Consider the following 20,106-nt stretch of genomic DNA (forward strand, 5'->3'; position numbering starts at 1 on the left):
TTGTCAGAATGTCTTTAGAAGTGGGCTTGGGCTGGCTCGAGGTGAAGGTGAGTCTGCAGATCTTTACTTTCTAGGTCTACCGCAGGGATGTTCACATTATGGTGTTTACATTTGTTAGGAGGGATGTGGTAGGACTTGATCACCTAATATTGGCATCAATTTATAATTTCCTGGATATGCCAGAGTGTAAAGAAATTTTAGCATACTGTACATAAGTCTTGTCAGTTGGTAAGTGCCAAATGAATGTTCTCAAGAGGGCCTGGGTTCATCTCTGTGACGTGTGGTACCAGTGTGCTCACACTATGTCCCCCATACATCAATAACACGTTTTCACTATAGTCTCCTTCAAGAGGTAGAGCAGGCTCAATTTTAGCCTGTTTCAGATGGGGGGGAAAGGTTTCTTTTTTCCTACAGTCAAGAGCTTGCTCCCTCCGGATAATGCTTTGGTGGCAAGAGCCCTGTTGAAAGTGGCTACCTTCGTGTTTATCAGGGCGTGGTTTCTCCATCCTGCTGTGCTGTGTGAAGGTGCTTGAGGCTTATAAACAAGTGTGACTCCGTGGTCACACTCTTTAGCTTCCTCTTCATTGTCCAGAATATGTGTAAAGAGGTGATTTCCATAATGCCCAATGTTTTAATTTAGAGATTAAGGGCCAGATGTATTAAGTAACCTTTTTGGATTCCCTATTTGCGAATCCTTGCAGCCCGTTTTCCTTAAAGTAAAGTGGGTGGCATTTAAAAAGAAAAATTAAAAGCTTTATTTTCCTTTTTTAAGAGCAGGCAGTGGTCCGTGGGACCACTGCCTGCTCTGAAAAAACGTTTTCGCTGCCATTTCCAAAGGGGGATGGGACCCCTTCCAATTTGCAAATGGGTTACCAACTACTTGAATTAGGTGGTAAAATGTAAAGGTTTTGCAACTGCATTGACAGTCACAAAACATTCCAGCATACCGTTACGATTCGGTATTTGGAAAGGACGCCCCAAACACGCCTCCTTTAAAATCATGAATTGAAAACCCATTCTGTGATTTAGTAACAGGTTACCGAATAGCAAAATAGGGTTTGATACATGTCAAGAGCATTTTTGATGAGAAACACCAAAAACAAAGACGTTGGACAAACATAAGTTGCCTTTTGTTGGTTTAAACCTTGTCTGCATGACTTTGGATGTGGGTTAGGCTGGCTTGAAGTATTGATTAACAGTTTTCATGATTCAAATATATTCACCTAAGGTTTGTTTTGATCAAGCAGGATGGTCAATATTCTCCTAATATTCGTCAAATTCAAATGTTTTGTAATTAAATAGGCTGCAGCCAATTATACAACCAAACAGTGGTCCTGTCTTTACCCTTGCGGAGTGCATTCCTCATGAGTGCAGACTAAGTAGTGCAAAATTCCTGATGTAGAATTAAGCGGCAAACTGCACAATTCACACAGATATGACCCTGTCAGCTGTGCACATTCACCTACTGAAAGTGGTACTTGTCAGGGGTGAACGATGGTCAGGTGCATAATGTCAGGACATCCCTTAGAAAATTTGGGATGCACCCTTTTTCTAAAAGTCATAACGTGTGCACATCTGCAAATGTTTATCGGGAGATCCACATCCAGAAATGTATTTTAGAAGCAGGAGATATTTGTAAAAAATAGCAATTAGGACTTCCTTCAGAACTGGGCTCATTTCGTTCACATGACTTTTGGAATTCTGTTTCTTCTACATCATAATTCCATGGATACTTTATAGGGGCCAACGGATAACAGTATCCACATTTCTCTGGCACGCAGTATTTCCACATCTGAACATTTATAGTTAAGCTAATGAGCCGAAGTTGTTAAGAAGGCACCAGATGTTGACAGGGAGTGTCTGACTCATATAAATGTTGATTCCTTTAAGATGTTTTGTGAGACCTTCAGATTTCTGTCAAGAAGGTGATCCTGAGTCTATGATTTGTGTTCATTAGTATTAATAGTCAACTCACATTTTTAGGCATGGCCTTAGCCAGGACCTTTAGATTTTAGTACAATACATAATGCACTTACTTAAAGAGGCTTTCAGCCAGTCCTCCTTATTCATTGGACTGTAGTGGTGTCATTCACATTTTCTTCTGCCTGCTACAGCATGGGAAAATATGTCAACCCACTTAAGCCATTTATTAACTTCACTGAGAGTGATGACATTCTTCTCCTTCAAAAAGAGCACATCCACACAAAGTAGTTCTCTTCACTGCCAGGGACTGTTTAGGGAAAGTGTGGTCAGTGACAGCCAACACAAGCAAAGACAAAAGGTTGGCGACCAGCCCTATTAGCTTTGCCAATGCTTGTTATGATTATGATTCATAGAATCATATTCAGATTACATGTTAATAGATGTTTGTGAAACAGAACACAACATCGGATGAGCATTCTTTTGGTTAACCAGTATGCACAGAATTATAGTAGGGCAGCAGGTCCTTTATAAGTAAAATGTCTTGTAAATCCTCTTTGATCCTTAGATTGACAGTATGCTTTAGAACTGATCTGCTGTATGGAAATTCACCAAAGTATAAAAGTTGTCAGAGCAAACCGTGAACAAAATGTAGAAAGAGATATGCCCATATCATAATGGAAATTAAAATGGAGCGCTTGTGCCAACTAGCCCCATCGTTTTAATCGAAATTCGGGATCCAAATTTAAGTTAGCTTGTGTGCTTAAAATTGTGGGGCTATTGTATAAAATAATATGTATCTTTTGTATGCAGTAAATGAAATGATTAGCCTGAAATCCCTTTTAGTGACCTATTCATTTAGGTGGCACATTTAAGAATGTCCCCACATTTGTTGCAAAAAAACAGGAAAATTAGATGATACAATGTAGTACTTTGGCATTTTTAGGTTTTGTATTATTAAAAGAACCACAGGGTGGCGAGGGTGGGAGAGGTCGTCTTTTGGTTGGGTGTGTCTCAAATACGGTTGTCAGTCTTCTCTATTGTGGACCATTTTACATTCCAGCGATTCTTTCTGGCCAGCAGACGCACAGGTATGGGGAGGCGCCATCATGTATGGTTTGCTTGATTTGTTATCCCCAACTGCAGCCCATACCTATGTAATGTACTATGGACGTTGGTCTTATTTAAATGCCTGAATGATGACTGAGGAAATTACATTCTGTATGTATCAGATGGTTTCGATGTTAACTAAATAAACATATATTTTTTTTAAATTAAAAAAGAACCACAGAAGACAACTTCTTTTCTGGTCTCTATTGACTCAAAGAAGCCTCCATACAAGATATATTGATAGAGAAATGAATGCAATATAATTGACTTTGTCTAGCAGTCACAACCACTAGATCAGTATCCTTCAATAATATCAACCTGACAAGAATTGCTTGTAGACCATCGCCTATCACTATATTGTCAAGGAAAGCATAAATTCCAGTACCAGTAGTTCCTTTATTTTGGTTAAATAACTATAAAAGGTACAATATTAACAATTTAAAAACAATATAATGAAACGTACAATTTAATTGTGCAACGCGATTTCCAGCATATATTTAATTGTCTTAACTCTGCATCTAATGTGACGATATGGTGAGTGTAGTCAATATAATGGATATATCAAATGTGGTATAGGGTCACACACTGTTTACATTGCACCTACCTGCTAATACAAAAAGATGAGTGCCAAGTTCTCCCTGTTTGATGATGTAATTTCCTTGCTGGTAGTTCCTGGGGTACATGCATTCCACCATGTCTCGGATTTGCTGAGTTTCCAACCTCTTAAGAAACTGGTTTTTGGTGAGAGCATCCATGATAAGTTTTTTCTCACTGGCATCAAGAGCAAAAACATAGTTTAGTGAGTCATATAGAACAGCACTTCCTTCATAGCATGTTAAACTAAGGACTTTGAAAAAGAGAAGAGAAACCTTACTATTTCCCAAGAGCACAAACATTGGACAGAATGATAATCCTGAGGTTAACAAAATAAGATACATAACACAGTACAATTCCTCGAGTAATACAATAAGGGATGCACTCCAAGTCCATTTGAAGATCTTGCGAAGGGACAATGACTTAAAGGAAGTCACATCTGACCCATCTTAACATAACGTACAAGAAAGCACCCTCTTTGGGAGACATCCTGACACACAGCCACTATCAGAGAGCAGATCATGGTGGCAGTCAAACACAATGGTTAAGAGCAAAAGGATTTTTTAAATGTCCAAAATGCAAAGCATGCAACTATGGCTTAAACCAACAGAAAACAAACACCATGTTGGGGGAGAAAATTATCATCAGAGAAAAGATCACTTGCGAAACGACACATGTGGTCTATGCCCTAAAATGCGAATGCGGAAAAGAATATGTAGGAAGCACTGTGAACAAACTAAAGTTACGCATTCTACAACATCTCAGGGCAATTAAGAACAAAGAGTTTGTATATGCAATTGCCAAACATCTTTGAAAGGAACACAAAGGAAACTGTGATAACCTCAGACTTTATGGAATAGAACACATTCCCCTCAACGTCAGAGGTGGAGATCGGGAATTGCTGTTAAGAAAAGCAGAATCGAAATGGATCATTATGAAAAGAACAGAAATACCATGGGGACTTAATGCGGATGCAGCATTGCACAATTTTCTGTAGAATTACATTCTCAGAAGCAACCCCTGTCTATCTCTAACAAACCTAGAAAACTAGTCTTTACATTTTTTCTACTCTATATACTTTGGTTCATATTATACTTGATTTGCTCTTAGCCAGCGCCTGCACATTAGGAAGACAGTTTTGTTCTATACCAAGTAAACTATTATAACATGAGGAAATTATTTAAAGTATAATGAGAAATAGTAAAAGTATAAGATGAGATCCGTAGCTGCTTCATAACCTGTTCAATTAAAAAAAACTTGCAGATAGTGTTTGTCTTTAGTTCTGGTATTATGAGATAATTAGGGCAAGGTAACTGTGAAGTATAACATTTTCAGAAGTTAAATACAACCGGTACTTTACCAAAATTTTGAAAATGACACCTTGAATTTTACATCTACCTCTTCCATATACTTGAACTTGCTTCTTTGCACACTTTGCAAACCCAACAGTGATAATGTAAATAACTGTATATAATGTAAGAACAGGATTTTATTTTTATTTATACCTGAGGTACTTCACCATTCCTATTTATTTGTCTCCTCCATTATATCTGTACTTGCACTTCTCTTGCATATTTCTTAACATTGACAATGTGATTAACTACATGCAATGAAAGCACATGGTTCTCAGGTAATCAAATGACCGTTTCTTATGATAACATAATGTTTTAGTAAAGGTACTTCACTACCTGAATACTATGTGATCAAGCTCCAAAACCTGTCTTCTAAAGATAAGTGCCCTTGTGCAATGGCTATGAATTACTGTTAAAATGTCATTATATATTGTTCCATTAAAGAAGATTTTAACTTATGACTTTTTTTGTAAATGAGGGCGGGTCAAACCAACCTCTTTATAATCACCCTGCACTTGTAATCATGTGACCCGGACGAAGGCCTCTGGCCGAAACGCGTAGGTCGATTGTTTGTTCCTTGATGCACTTTGCACGTTTTAAATGGAGAATAATGGAGAATATAAAAAATACAAATAAAACTATGGTCGCCTAAACAACTACGACTTGCCTGGAATTTGCTGGCGTGAGTGCTGCCCTTCTATGCCCCCCTGGGATCATATATATATATATATATATATACACACCAGCATAGCTGCTCTCCGTGGTTCCCTGTCTCCGGCGTCGGTGCCAGCCAGCGGCGACAGCAGCCGCTCGAAAATACTAAGGAGTCCATGAATTTTGCCCCAAATAGCACAAAAAGGACAGGATGCGGCAAACCAGAAGACAGCACAATGATTTACTGTGCACCAAGTCAAGGACGACGCGTTTCGGCGTTTAGCCTTTGTCAAGTGATTTCCTATACATCGAATTCCTTTAGAAATAGACTCAATAGTTCATGAACATAGAAAAAATCTTTTCAAAGTTAAGCTGTGCATGCTATTGATTCATAACATACTCCTTCATACGTTAATGAATAAAACTCCATCATTTTACAGTACATTATATTACTAATTCATTTGTATTAAAAAACAAAATTATTTCATGTAAGTCAATTGCTTGTTCAATTCGATAAAGTTTTGCATTCAAAACATATACCGGCAGTCATAAATCCTTCAATGTCACAGCGAGCACAGTTACAGCTACCAAGTGGTTGATATGCAGATAAAAAGATGGCCGTTATGAGGAGGGCCTTATTGTTCATTAAATATAGAGGTTTATGTGTTAGCAAATACCTAATCAAGACCAGTGGGAGGCTTTTTCACAATTCTCTCACTGTGATATTTTCCTGGTGGGCTAAAGGCTGCTTTCAGAGCAGGATGAGCTGCCATTACACCATCATGACCCTATTGGAATCAAAGCCTCCCAAGTTCTGGGCTGGTTTCTACATGTTTGCCAACACTCATTATGGTTTCCAATCTGAACCTGCTGCCATTTGAATCCTAACTAACCGACTTGCCACTGCCCTGACATTTTTGTTTTTGTTTTCATATGCGCAAGGTAGATGCTCCGTATCCTTTACTTTTCCAGTGCCTTCTTGTGCTTGGAAGACATGCTTGAATCATCCTTTTGCTTTGCCTAATCTGTGTTGGTGTTCTTTTTGTTTACACGTCTATTCAGACAGCCACTTCCTGCTCTCTTCTCCTTTCAGTGTTCCCTACACCAAACCTGCCTACTGGCCACAACTCAATGCAACCTCTCCTGTGTGTTCTTTCTTTTTCCATCCTTCATGATTATTGTCTGGTGTTCAATGCGTCACTTGTGTCAAATTAAGACACATCTATAACAATTTAGCCAGTAGGGGAGTATTGCCTTTCCCTTTACACTCTCAGAAGTCAGTGGTCTACTTATATTCTCACAAGACCTCTTTCTTTAAAAGGTGTTCTTCACTTTACTATGTGTGTAGATATTCTAATACACCTAAGCCCGTCTGCATCTGCTGTGATGAATATATCAGAATTCAGAAAAAGTGGTTGTGCTATTAGGGAGTAAAGATTTAATTTTTCAATAAACTTGAATCTTTCTATGCTGGCATAGAGGGCCGGGCTGGAAACTGAAAGAGTCCTGAGAAATAGAAGGGGTAATAATATGCATGAGAGTGAATGTGAGATTCTGTGAGTGAGAGAGTGCAATACTTAAGCTTCTATGCTTAGCACAATCTGCCGTAGGTCCAGTGGACACTGTCAGTGGGAAGGCACTGCATCTCTGCAATACTTCTCCGTTAAATTAAATATGTGTATTATAACAATCAGTGCAAAAAATCAACATGTTATGCATAAACACATTTGTTGTCAATTTTCTTGATTAAAGAGCTGAATAAATACCATAAACTCTGATTTCAAAGCATTTAGACAGCACTGAGAAAATTCACAAGCAATAAACTCTGAAAACAAGAAAGACTTTTTATAAGCCTTACCTATAATCTGTTCAGTCACTTGATACATAAATTAACATTATTCATGATATGTATTGAACTGAACCCGTGTTTCAGGGAATTTTACCCCAAAATACATACACTTCCTCTGCACACAGGACTTTCTTACTTGCCAAAACCTTGAAATCACAATACTAACTATAATTGGATCCATGATTGGCTTCTAAAACTCCTGTTGTATGTGAAACAGAATTACAGATGTGATGAGGAGCTAAAGGTACAGATGATATACCAGCTAGGTACAATTGGATGTCACCACTGAAAAAGAATACACAGTACAGCAGGTAATCAAGCAAACACTCAAATATAATTTGATTTATTTATGTTCTATAACTTTCTATCTCTGATACTTGAAAAACATTACTCCAGTGTTTGCTGGGTTGGTCATTTTTAACTCATCCGTCCAAGGGATCTCAATAAATCCTTAGACTTATATCTTCACATATGAAACTCATTTGGAGGATAGTATTGGTAAATTAGGTTTATATTTTTTTACCTTTCCAACCACAATCATTTGCTTTTCTGTAATTTTGACCTTACTTCTTTTCCTTTTGTTTTTAATTTAGTGTTTTCATGGTTTGAAATGCAGACTGTAAGCATTCCTGCGGGCAAAGAGTTGCTTACAATTGATTGGTTCTTAAAAGGCCCAAAAACTCCCGCTTTCTACAATTCACAGTGAATTGAATGTAGTCTACATTCAGATGTGAAAACACATACCTGATGCATTTTACTATTATTTTTAGTCATCAATTTTGATAAACAACATTCTGGAGTAGAACAAGTCCATCTGTTTATCTTGATGTCTTAGATTAAAAGCTTTGTTTAAAGACAGGTTGCCAGTTTAAAGAAAGAACAAATAAACATCAGTAGACTGTAAATATCTTCAAAGTTTTGTCTTATCATCAATATTTTGTTTCACTTTAGTTATTTTTATAATTAAACTAGCATTACAGATACTGTTTCCTTATTGAAAACAATAGTTTCTTACTTAAGATAATAGATATGTTCCATTTGCATTGACAGACTTTATTCTTTAAATTCAAAGATTACGCTCTATTTAGTCTAGTATGTTAAGTGCACTCTCTATCTCAATTTCCCACATATATGTATATATAGAGAGAGAGCGAGAGAAAGAGAACGGAAAGAGAGAGAGAGTGATACCTATTCTTTTTCATACATTGGTTGATGACGCAAAGTTTTTGGGTGATTAGTTAAGGGGGTGCAAACAAAAAAGGGGTGTCCCAAAACACGTTTTTCCACCAAAACATTTTCCATAGGCTTTTTAGAAGGATGCAGTAGCAAAATGGCTGAATAGAATGACATGAACTTTGGCAGGAATATAGATTATAATGTGGACCATCACTACAACTGGAAAAACTAATTTATGCTCTGCTTCACCCTAATCTAGCACAAATCAATAATAGTACGGAGTATATTCAATCGAAATACTTTGAACTGCTCTCTAACAGCATTAATTGTCCTTTAGTCAGAATAAATCAGAAAGGCGACGATGACATTAGTAATGAACTTTGAACTATCATGAAAGTGCTGCAGTACCAAACCAATAATTTAAAAGAACTAATAGCATAATAAACATTATATGGTTAAACACAATTAAAAAAAATACGAATTCAATTAAAAAACTAAGATTTAAGATTAGTTATAGTTATGAAAACTTCATTTATGGTTTTTATACAAAACCAATTTACTCTCCACAAACATTAGAGATTCGAAAAGTTATAGTTATAACTTTAATAATTCATAAAAAACTAAGCCCTTTGTTACCAAAAAGGGTTTCATTTGTACTGCCAGTTCCAGTTTGTAATAACTTCTCAACATGACCTAAACATCTGACACTCATGCCATTCTCATGCAGTGAGAATCGAATGTCACTTTATAATAGCTTTTGCTATTCTGTATATAGATAACTATGAGCATTGTCTCATATTCAGTGATCAGAATCCATACAGAGGTAATCTTGAGCTTAGGGTCTGGGAGTGAGCAAGAGTTGCTCGAATTCCATGATTGGCTCAATAATAGGTCGAGTGACATTCAATTCTCACTTGAGTACAGTAACAGTAAGATCAACTTTCTGGACATTACGATCAAGGAGGATGGGGGTAGGCAATTTACCTCGCTTTACAAAAAAGAGAGCAAAAGGAACATGCTTTTACGCAATTCGAGTCATCACCCTAGGAAACTCCGAGACAATCTACTGTTCGGTCAGTTTCTCAGGTTACTGAGGAACTGTACCAAGAAAGAAGATTTTTTTAATGAATCAGATGATCTCATGGCCAGACTAGCAGAGAGGGGGTACCTGAAGAGTCTACTGAAGAAAGCTAAAAAACGAGCATGGTTCTGCAACAGGGAATTTCTTCTGGAACCCAAACAAAGACTTGTTCCTGAACAGGAACGCATGATTTGTGTAACCGCATTCTGCACACGGAGCAAAGAGGTCCGGAAAATTATCAATCATCACTGGCAGCTGGTGGCTGAGGATGTAGGCATCCCCAACCCACCTATGCACTCCTTCAAGAAGGGGAAAAGCATAAGGGACCATGTGGTTAAATCCCTACTAACCACATCTATTACAACAAACACTTCTACCCTGTGCCAGATACTACCTGTCAATTGTAATTTTAAATGTGGGAGATGTAAAGCATGTTCCATGACCAAAGAAATCAAGAGTTTTACACACACTGATTATTCTCACACTCTCAAAGATCACACCAATTGCAACACCATAGGGGTGGTATACTCCATAACATGCACTTGCGAGTTTATTAATATTTTACAAACCACACAGAAGGTCAAAACGCACATACTAAAGCATTGTAGTAGGATAAGATGCAAGGTCCAGGGGGCACCCCTAGTTGAACATGTTTCCACATTTGGACATTCAGCTGACAGTCTGAAGTGGTGGGTTTGTTGAGAACGTGAGCTTCAATACCAGGGGTGGGAGTTTTGTCAATACCCTGAACCTCAGGGAATGCAAATGGATACATATTTTTGACAACACAGCACGGGTCTTGAATGAGAATGAAGAAATTGCCTGCCAAGTTGCCATCTTGAACAATGGTTGACATCCCACCTTTTTAACTTATGACCCTGTATAGATTATGAACCCTCCAACTTCCTCAGAGAGAATGATGAGACCTAGACATTCAGTGATCTTTTGTATTGTATATACCTTCCTGTTCATGTCACTTGTATATATTTATGTATAATACACTTCAGGTTATTTATAAGACACTTTATGTCAATGTTGCACTATTGTATACTCATCTTTGTCCGCCACTTAATGTGTTGTTTTAAAAATCATCTGTTCTGTTTTGTGATATGTGACAAGTCTGTTATAATGCACGTTACATAATTCTATCTCTAATGTATTGGGTAGAGCATAATATGTTTTGTTTTGTCGAACATGGTTTCTATGTTTTTCTTCTTTGATGAATTATGCAACACAATGTGGATCCAATGTGAATAACGTACATTCTTCTTCAACATGTCTGAAATTATTTAAGACATGAGGTATTTTGTTGGTACACGGGTGCTAAGAATGAGGTTCACCTCTAACACCTCCTAATAATGTAAGCTCTTTATAACACACCCATATAGAAGGTAGTCTTTCTTCCATCATAACAATTCTTGTGTATACTTGACCAACTGCAGTTATGACAGTCGACGGCTGCCAATCACCGGCCACAATGTGTCGATAGCACGCTGAGATCTCTTAATAGAAGGCCGCCCGCACGCATTTCCAGAGACCTACCGCACTGACATGAGCTTCTGCTTTCTGCCGCGTGTCGGCTATCAAGGTATATTATGTTAGGCTTTCTGAAAGCAGATGGTTCTGCTTGTTTTTTCGCTGGCTGCACATCATGCATAGATTGACCCTTTTCCTTATTTTGCTTAATCATTCAGATAATCTTGGCAATGTGTTTGCCACATTTCGTATGGGCATCTGAATACGTTGGATGCAAAGTGTATGTTAACTCATCACTCTGAATTTTGGAACCTCTAAGTGATCCACACTACTCCACTTCAGTGCGGTGTTAAGTCAACATTATTTGAACTCTAATCTTAATAATTCCACACATTTTTTGTGGTTCTTCCATCTTTACATATTTATGTCACAAACCACCCATTTACCAGGAGCTGTGGACTGATCCGGTCCACCTTTACATATTTATATTACAGATCACCCATTTATTGGGAGCTGTGGATGGACACGGTCTGCCTCTTTAGGCACTTAATTGATGTTGTTTTTATGACAATTCACATACCAGGGGAAACAGGCTCTAATTGTACTTTATTTTATTTAGGGTGTCCCTTTTATTTTCATTGTCCTGTTGAAGAATCGTACACAGAGGTATACATTTACCATCAACGCTTAAGTTGGGTTGAAACGTCGACACCCCTCAGTCTATGGCCTGAATTACACTATAATGGTCCTCCCCAAAAGTGGATGATGGATTTTAATAAGAGCATCAATCTGTAAAGCGGAAAAGGAAGAATATAATACAATTGTTTGTAGACAAGCTTACCCCAGTATTGCAACTTTCATAGATTCTCATGCTTTGTATCATTCCCCGTCGTCGGAATGGGAGCCTCGGTAAATAAAAAATATCATAACCATAGAAACAAAAGAGAAAATAGGCTTAGGCCTCATCTCATTTTGTAGCATATCGCCCTCTTTGTGTAAAAGAGCCCAAACATTTGCCAGAACCAATCAGCACAGCCTCACCCTCTGGAACCTTCCTGAGAGAGCTCAGAGCCTCAGATTTTTCTACCGCACGTTGTGCTAGGGAGTCTCCACTGAGCTCTGCTCAGTTTTCTCAACTTTTATTTCAGATATTTACATTTTAACATCTATAGTGACATTATGTCAGATAAGGAAAAGAAAGCCTTATTCAGGCCCTGTGCTTCTTGTGGAAAGAAGAGACTTTTCATTGAGGATAAGCATGAGAGTTGTATTTACTGCTTATACCCTGAACACAAGGCCACTGACTGCAAGATTTGTCGGACTCTATCTACTAAGACTTTGCGGGACAGAGAGGGTCGACTGCTGACATGGCTGCAAAAGCTGAAGACCAGGAAGGAGGTTCTTTCTTCAGATGAGGAAGATTCGATTTCTGGCACTTCCTCCAGGAGATCAAAGAAGAGGGGTAGGTCATCTCCCTCCATCTCTGCAGAACCCCCTGTCAAAGCCCTTCACGGGATCTCTGAAAGGTCTGAGGAGGCTGGTCCCATGAAATCTCCTCACGAAAGTGAAAAGGAGAGGCAGGGACAGGCTGCTGGTGTGGACACAGCCTCTAGGGACAAAAAGGAGGTTTCTATATCTTCTCCTCCGTCCCAGAAGGAAAAGCCTGCTAAGAAACACTCTGCAGGAATTCCACAGATGGCTCCTGTGAAGAAACAGCGTCCGTCGACGGTGATTAAAGCAGGTACGTCGACGACGATTTCCACTGTTAAAACTGTTTCCTTGGTTTCGTCGACGGGACCGTCGACGATGTCTGCTCCTGTTTCATCGTCTACGATAGCTTCATTCTCGTCGTCAACGACGGTTTCCATGAAGCTCCTGTCGACGGCAGTTTCGACGACGAAGACCACGACGACGGTGACAACGACGGCGACGTCGTCGTCGATGCTGATGACGACGAGCTCGTCGACGAGACCATCGACAGTTGTCCCGTCGACGATGAAGAAAGCTCCGTCGACGAGCTTGCCGTCGACGAAGAAAAAGGCTCCGTCGACGATTCAAGCATCGTCGACGACCTTATTGACGACGACGATTCACACTCCGTCGACGAAGACTACTGTGCCGTCGACGATTTCATCGTCGATTTCGTCGACGCTTGGGATTCCTTCGACGACGACTCCGTCGACGGGTCAAATTTCTGGTTTTTCGATACAGAGGTTGAAAATTACACCTGAGATGACATCACCTAGGCGGGTTACGCCTTTACCACCATCTATGCTGCTAGATGAGTCGGAGGAGGAGGATGAGGTTGAGCAGTATGGGGATGCCTACGGTCCCTCAGATCTGCATGTAAAGCAGCCAGAGATTAATACTGATGATTATTATGAACAAGATGAGCAGGAGGAACAACAATATGTTCAGCAGGAAGTACGTCCTCGCACTTTGAGACAGGACATGATAGCTATGCCAGTTGCTCTGGTTACGGACTTGCAGATGATGTTGCAGGACTACAGAGCTCGATTTCCATCACACCCTGACGTTCAACCAGTGCATCCATCTACATCAGTGGTTCCGCGAGGGCCGTCAGTGGACTTGCCACCTCCCCCTAAAAATATACCACGTACCTCACCAGTGGTGGTACCAGTAGTGGTTCCTCAGACTTCGTATCCGGAACCTGCCAATGAAGATACACAGGATGTTGATACGGATGAAGAAGAGGATGAGGTGCACGTGGTCCCACTAACTGATCCACTTGATGATACTGGAATGCAAGATCCGGATGCTACAGGGCGGGACACGAACGTGTCGCCTCCGGCAGATATTGGGGCGTTCCATAATCTTATGGAGCGTGCATCCAATAGATTTGGTCTGCCTCTCACAGTGGAACAGTCGGACTGTTTTCTATATGATTTTAAGGCACAACACAAAAAGTCCGTCAGGTCGATTCCCATCATTGAGCATGTGTGGGATGAGGGAATCAAGATTATGCAGAACCCGGCCACTGTCATCCCGGTTCTTCCCCGGCTGGAGAAGAAATACAAGGCCCCTGAGGGCAGTCCTGCATGTCTTCTTGGACAACCAAAGCCTGACTCTGTGATATCTCAGGCCGCACAGAGCAAGTCCAAGAATCCTTCAACACCTTTGACTACGCCTCCGGATAAGGATGGCAGGCGGCTGGACAATGTAGGGAAGAGATTTTCCACCATGGCCAGTTTGTTGGTTCGGGCAGCAAATTCATTAGCCATTCTAGGCAGGTACGACCGCCAAATGTGGTGCGACATGGAGCCGTTTATTGATCTACTACCAGACTCTAATCAGGAGGAGGCCAAGCAAGTCCTCATGGAAGGAGAGAGATGTTCCTCTGAGATCATTGACTGTGCTATGGACATAGCCTCTACCGCTTTCAGGGCTTCGGCAGGATCAGCGGTCTTGCGCCGTCAAGGCTGGTTAAGGGCAACCTGGTTCCGTCAGGAGGTCCAAAATAAGATCCTGGACCTTCCATTTGACGGGGAAATGCTTTTTGGCAAGCATGTCGATGAGGCCCTGGAGAGCATCAAGAAGGACACGGACACAGCAAAGTCCTTGGGATCCTTAAATTATCGGAAGGTTCCATTCAGAGGAGCTCGTGGAAGAGGGTTCACTTCTTACAGAGGCAACCAGCGTCAGTATTCAACGCAGTCAGGACAATCATACAAGGGTCAGTACTCGAACCAACGCCAAGGTCAATCGGCGTCTTTCTCTCGTCAGTCCCAGAGAGGACGTCAGAATCGTCAGGGACGAGGCAATGCCAAGAGGCAATAGCGGCCTCCTGGCTCTGACTACTGTTCCTCCCCTACCAAAGACAACGGTTGGGGGCAGGATCTCCTATTGTCTGGACAGCTAGGTCCTTATAACATCGGACCGGTGGGTTTTGAATATTGTTCAGAGTGGCCATACATTGGAATTCCAAGATCTTCCTCCAACGAGAGCTCCGGACGCCCGTCCCTCAAAACATCTCCGACTGTTACATCTCGAAGCCCACCAACTATTCATCAAGGGGGCAATAGAACCGGTGCCTCTTTCACAGAGGGGCATGGGTTTCTATTCCAGGTTCTTCCTGGTTCGGAAGACGGCAGATACGTGGCGTCCTATACTAGACCTAAGGGAGCTCAACACCTATCTCATCAAGCTCTCCTTCAGGATGGTCACTCTCCAGCATATTCTCCGTCTACTGAATCCGGGCGATTTTTTGGCGTCCCTGGATTTAGAGGATGCGTACTTCCACGTTCCAATCCACCCAGCTCACAGGCAATATCTACGCTTCACAGTAGGCAAGAGCCATTTCCAGTTCAAAGTGCTTCCGTTTGGCCTTCGGTCTGCACCTCGGATATTCACGAAGATGCTGGCACCAGTCGCTGCTTTTCTCAGAAAGCAATCCCTAGAAGTGTTCCCATACTTGGACGACTGGCTCGTCAAGGCTCCATCGCTCAAGGCAACTTCTCAAGCCGTTTCAACTTGCATTCAGTTGTTCGCCCACTTGGGTCTTCAGCTCAACAGGTCCAAGTCGGTGCTGATACCCTCCAGGTCGCAACGGTTCCTTGGAGCTATTCTGGACACGACACTATGCACCGCTCGTCCGTCGGAGGAGCGTCAACGCAAGCTGATCACCTCCGCTCGTCAAGTGCTGCAGAGGAAATATTTGTCGGTTCGCCTGTACAAGTCCTTACTCGGATAGATATCATCCTGCATACCATTAATACCGCATTGCAGGCTTCATATGCGTCCTCTGCAGGAGGAGTTAGACAAACAATGGCGCCAGGCAGAAGGGTCATTCAACGACAAGGTGTGGGTAACACCAGGTAAGCGCAAGGACTGCGAGTGGTGGCTGGTAAAGGAGAACATCGCAGTAGGATTAACATTCCGGACTCCACCGTCTCCTATGGTGGTGACCACAGATGCCTCCTTAGAAGGCTGGGGAGCGGTACTCCAGGAGCTTCAAATCAGCGGTCACTGGAGTCCAGCACAGAGCATAAACCACATCAACCTCTTGGAGCTGATGGCCATTCGCTTAACCTTGCTGACGTTCGTTCCCAGAATTCAGAATCGTGCAGTGCTGGTCCGGACGGACAATACGACGGCCATGCACTACATCAACAAGCAAGGGGGAACAAGATCGCGAACTCTGTCCAAGGAAGCTCAGACGATCTGGGATTTTGCAATTTCTCACAAGATCAACCTACAAGCCGAGCACCTAGCAGGATGCCTCAACATCACGGCGGATGCTCTGAGTCGTCAGACGGAAGTGACTCACGAGTGGGAATTAGACCAAGCCACGCTGGAGGGAGTGTTCGAGGTATGGGGTACTCCGACCATAGACCTGTTTGCGTCCCCGGAGAACGCCAAATGTCGGTTTTACGCAAGCAAGGTTCCCCATCGAGGATCTCTGGGGAATGCCCTTTCGATTGCTTGGTTCGGTGCATTTTGCTACGCTTTTCCTACCATTCCCCTCATTCCTCGAGTTCTCAGGAAGGTCAAGGCGGAACCGTGCAAGATGATTCTCATTGCTCCAGCGTGGGCCCGGCAGTTCTGGTTCACGGAACTCCTGCTTCTCTCCCAGGATCACCCAATTCGCTTGCCGCTGATTCCATCTCTGTTGTCGCGGGATCAGGGACAGGTGCTCCATCCGGATCCGAAGTCACTACACTTGACAGCGTGGCTCCTGAATACAGAGAGTTCCGTCATCTGAATCTCTCCAGGGAGTGCTGGGATGTTTTGTCTCAGGCGCGGGCGCCAAGCACTAATAAGACATACAGGGCAAAATGGAAGAGGTTTTGTCTGTGGTGCCAGAGGAATAAACTCCATCCTTATAAATCCCTGCCACATCAGGTTTTACCTTACATGCGGTCGCTGGCTAAATCAGGTCTGGCGCACTCTTCTGTCAAGGTACATCTGGCTGCCATATCGCGTTTTCGACGAAAGGCATCGGGCCATCTCTATGGTCCGCGAGGATTGTAAAACAGTTCCTTAAAGGGTTGTTTCGGATGTATCCTCCGGTCCGAGCACCTCCACCGATCTGGCAACTCAACCTAGTACTGGCTCAGCTCATGAAAGCTCCCTTTGAGCCAATTCACAGGGCGGACTTGAAGTTCCTCTCTTGGAAGCTAGCCCTCCTCTTAGCGTTGACATTGGCTAGGAGGGTTAGTGAACTCCAGGCTCTGTCCATAGTGGAGCCATTTCTTCAGTTCAAAAAGGATGTGCTAATATTGAGAACCAACCCAAAATTCATCCCGAAGGTGCCTTCGGATTTTCATCTAAATTAACCCTTGATTTTGAATTCCTTTTTTCCACGTCCTTCTACCCAGGCGGAACGAACATTGCATTCTTTGGATGTCCAGAGATGTCTGAAATTCTATCTCGAGCGCACACAATCTTTCAGGAAGTCTACACAGTTATTTGTTTCCTACAGTGCACCATGGAAGGGATTGCCTCTCGCTAAGAGTGGCATTTCCCGCTGGATCTCCAGTGCAATTCAATTCTGTCATCAGGCTGCGGGCAAACCTTTGGACAGAAGGTCCCGTGCTCATTCTACAAGAGCGATGGCGTCTTCAGTGGCTCTTTTTGCTGGAGTTGCTATCAAAGACATTTGCAGGGCAGCAACTTGGAGCAGTGTACACACCTTCACGAAACACTACTGCCTGGAGTCGGTTGGACGAGATGACGCTGCTGTTGGTGAAGCAGTCCTCAGGAATCTTTTTCATTGAGAGGTGAGCTTTCCCTACAATCCCTCCATCCTGGTAAGCACATTTGGTTCAGTGATGATTGTTTTTTCTTGATTACCATGTACTAGGTTTTACTGTAAGTTGAGATGGTTATGTAAGGCCAAGTGTCTACCAAAATGTGCTTTTGTGATTTACTGCTAGCTATTCTGATACAAAGCATGAGAATCTATGAAAGTTCCTGTTAGACCTGTCAGCCCTTTGGGTGGTCCCTCCTCATCATTATTTATTTTGTCCCACTTTTGCCTCAAACCCTGTTTGAATTTTTCCTTTTTGGGAACCACCAGACTTTTTAAGTGTTGCTGCAGATTCAGGGAGCCATTTTACCTACCCCTAAAACTTCTGTCTGAGGGCCTGAAGCACAAAATGGTGGCCTCCTGTGACATCACCAGCATCCACTGGAACCTACCAGCACCTTCCAGGAGATTCCAGAACTGGGTGACAGTTGGAAACCGTTTAGAATGTTGGGAGGATAAGAGAGGCAGTTGGCAGTTGGAGCTGGCAGTTGGCACCTGACTGGTGAAGAGAGAGGAGCACGACAGTGAAGGAGGAAGGAGTGAAGCAGCAGGGGTGGAAACTTGTGCCTGGAGTGGGGTCCATAAACCCACCCTTGATACTTGTCCCTACTGATGGATCCCAGCCTATAGCCCCGTGTGGGAAGAAGTCAGAAGAAAACCATCCTGAGGACCTGGACAGCAGGAACAGGCCTTAGAACCAAGAAAGCAGCAAAATCCTGACCTGAGAACTGGTTTCCCTGGAGCCTGGCGTCGAGTAGCCGAAGACCTGGAGCCCGAGGTGGAGAAGCGGCGCTGACTGAGGTAGCAGACGTCGTACCCGGAGCCGCCTGAGGTCGTAAGAGGGCGCCGACGGAGGTCGAGAGGAATACCAAGGGTCGAGAAGGAGGTGAACCGAGGTCGAGCGAGCGGCGTCATCGGAGGAGTGAAGTCCGCCCTCCGGAGTCGTCGGAGACCGAGGTAGAGGAACACCGGAGGTCGGGAGTGAGGATCGCACTCCGGAGTCGCCCGGAACCTGTGAGGAGGAACACCGGAGGTCGGGGGTGAGGATCGCACCCCGGAGTCGCCGGAAGTCGACATCGAGGCCAGGCCGGCCGACGTCATCGGAGCCGAGAGCGCCATCGGACCGGAGCCGCCCGAAGTCGACATCGTGAAGAGACTGCCCGACGCCGTCGAATCGGAGGTCGAGATCGAACCGAGGCCACCGACATCGGACCGGAACCGCCTGCCGGCGTCGTCAAAGAACTGACATTGTGCCGAGGCCGCCGAGACCGAACCGGAACTGCCTCACGGCGTCGACACGACTCCAGCGGCGTCGGAACATCAGAAAAGGGCAGTAAGTGGAGTAGAGGGCGCCTAAGGCCCTGTGGAGACCTGAGAGACTACTCTAAGGGGCTAGGGAGGTGCTGAAACCCACCTGACTGTGCCTGGGGTGAACTGGGACTAACCTAGAGAGGTTGTGTGGAGAAGGAAAGCCAGGGCATTGGTATTCCCCCCTTTGATCTACCTCAGTTTAGGCCTCAGCCTTGTCCCAGCCAGGGAGTAGCCCCCCTCAAGCCTTCCACACCCTACAAGCTGTGCCTGGGCCAAATCAGCCCTTAAGAATTGAAGTGTCATCTGATTCATGAGTGTTACTGTATACTTCTAATTATTTATTGGGGATACTGTATTTATTAAGTTCTTATCTATTTATTGCTGCACTGAATTTATAGGTCCACAGGACTTGTTGGTGTACAGTATTTATTGGTACAGTATTTATTGGTACAGTATTTATTACCTCAAAGTATTTAATTGTCTGTATATATTGCACTTGTATTTATGTCCTGTTATTTATGATCACCCCTATTTATTTCAGCGAACAGCAAATATTTATTTGACCTGCTCTATTTAAGAATTTGTATATTGTGATTGTTATTTATTTTCCCAATCAGCAACTAAGAGAAAAAGATAAAGAAGAAGATTTTCATAATTTTTACGGTGTAGAGTCGTTTTTGGAACGGATGCACGCATGGTTATTGTATGGGTATATTGTATGCTTAGCACTGCGCCTGTTTCCTGACCACTCGAGCCAAGCTACCCCATTGTGTCGGGAAGGTCCACCACCACCCTGCGGAGTGGGAGTGGGCTG

The 20,106-nt window shown here is 42.9% G+C and overlaps 1 protein-coding gene across 1 annotated transcript in view; it reads right to left on the bottom strand.

Moving 5' to 3' along the window:
* Positions 1-20,106, bottom strand: part of PRKG2 (protein kinase cGMP-dependent 2) — an 856,172-nt gene that overhangs the window by 568,900 nt on the left and 267,166 nt on the right. The window contains exon 3 of the mRNA XM_085643209.1: positions 3,635-3,801. Coding sequence (XP_085499335.1) covers positions 3,635-3,801 — 167 coding nt within the window. The remainder of the gene's footprint in view (positions 1-3,634; positions 3,802-20,106) is intronic.

This window comes from Triturus cristatus, chromosome 2_2 (genome assembly GCF_964204655.1).
Source record: "Triturus cristatus chromosome 2_2, aTriCri1.1, whole genome shotgun sequence".
NCBI lineage: Eukaryota > Metazoa > Chordata > Amphibia > Caudata > Salamandridae > Triturus > Triturus cristatus.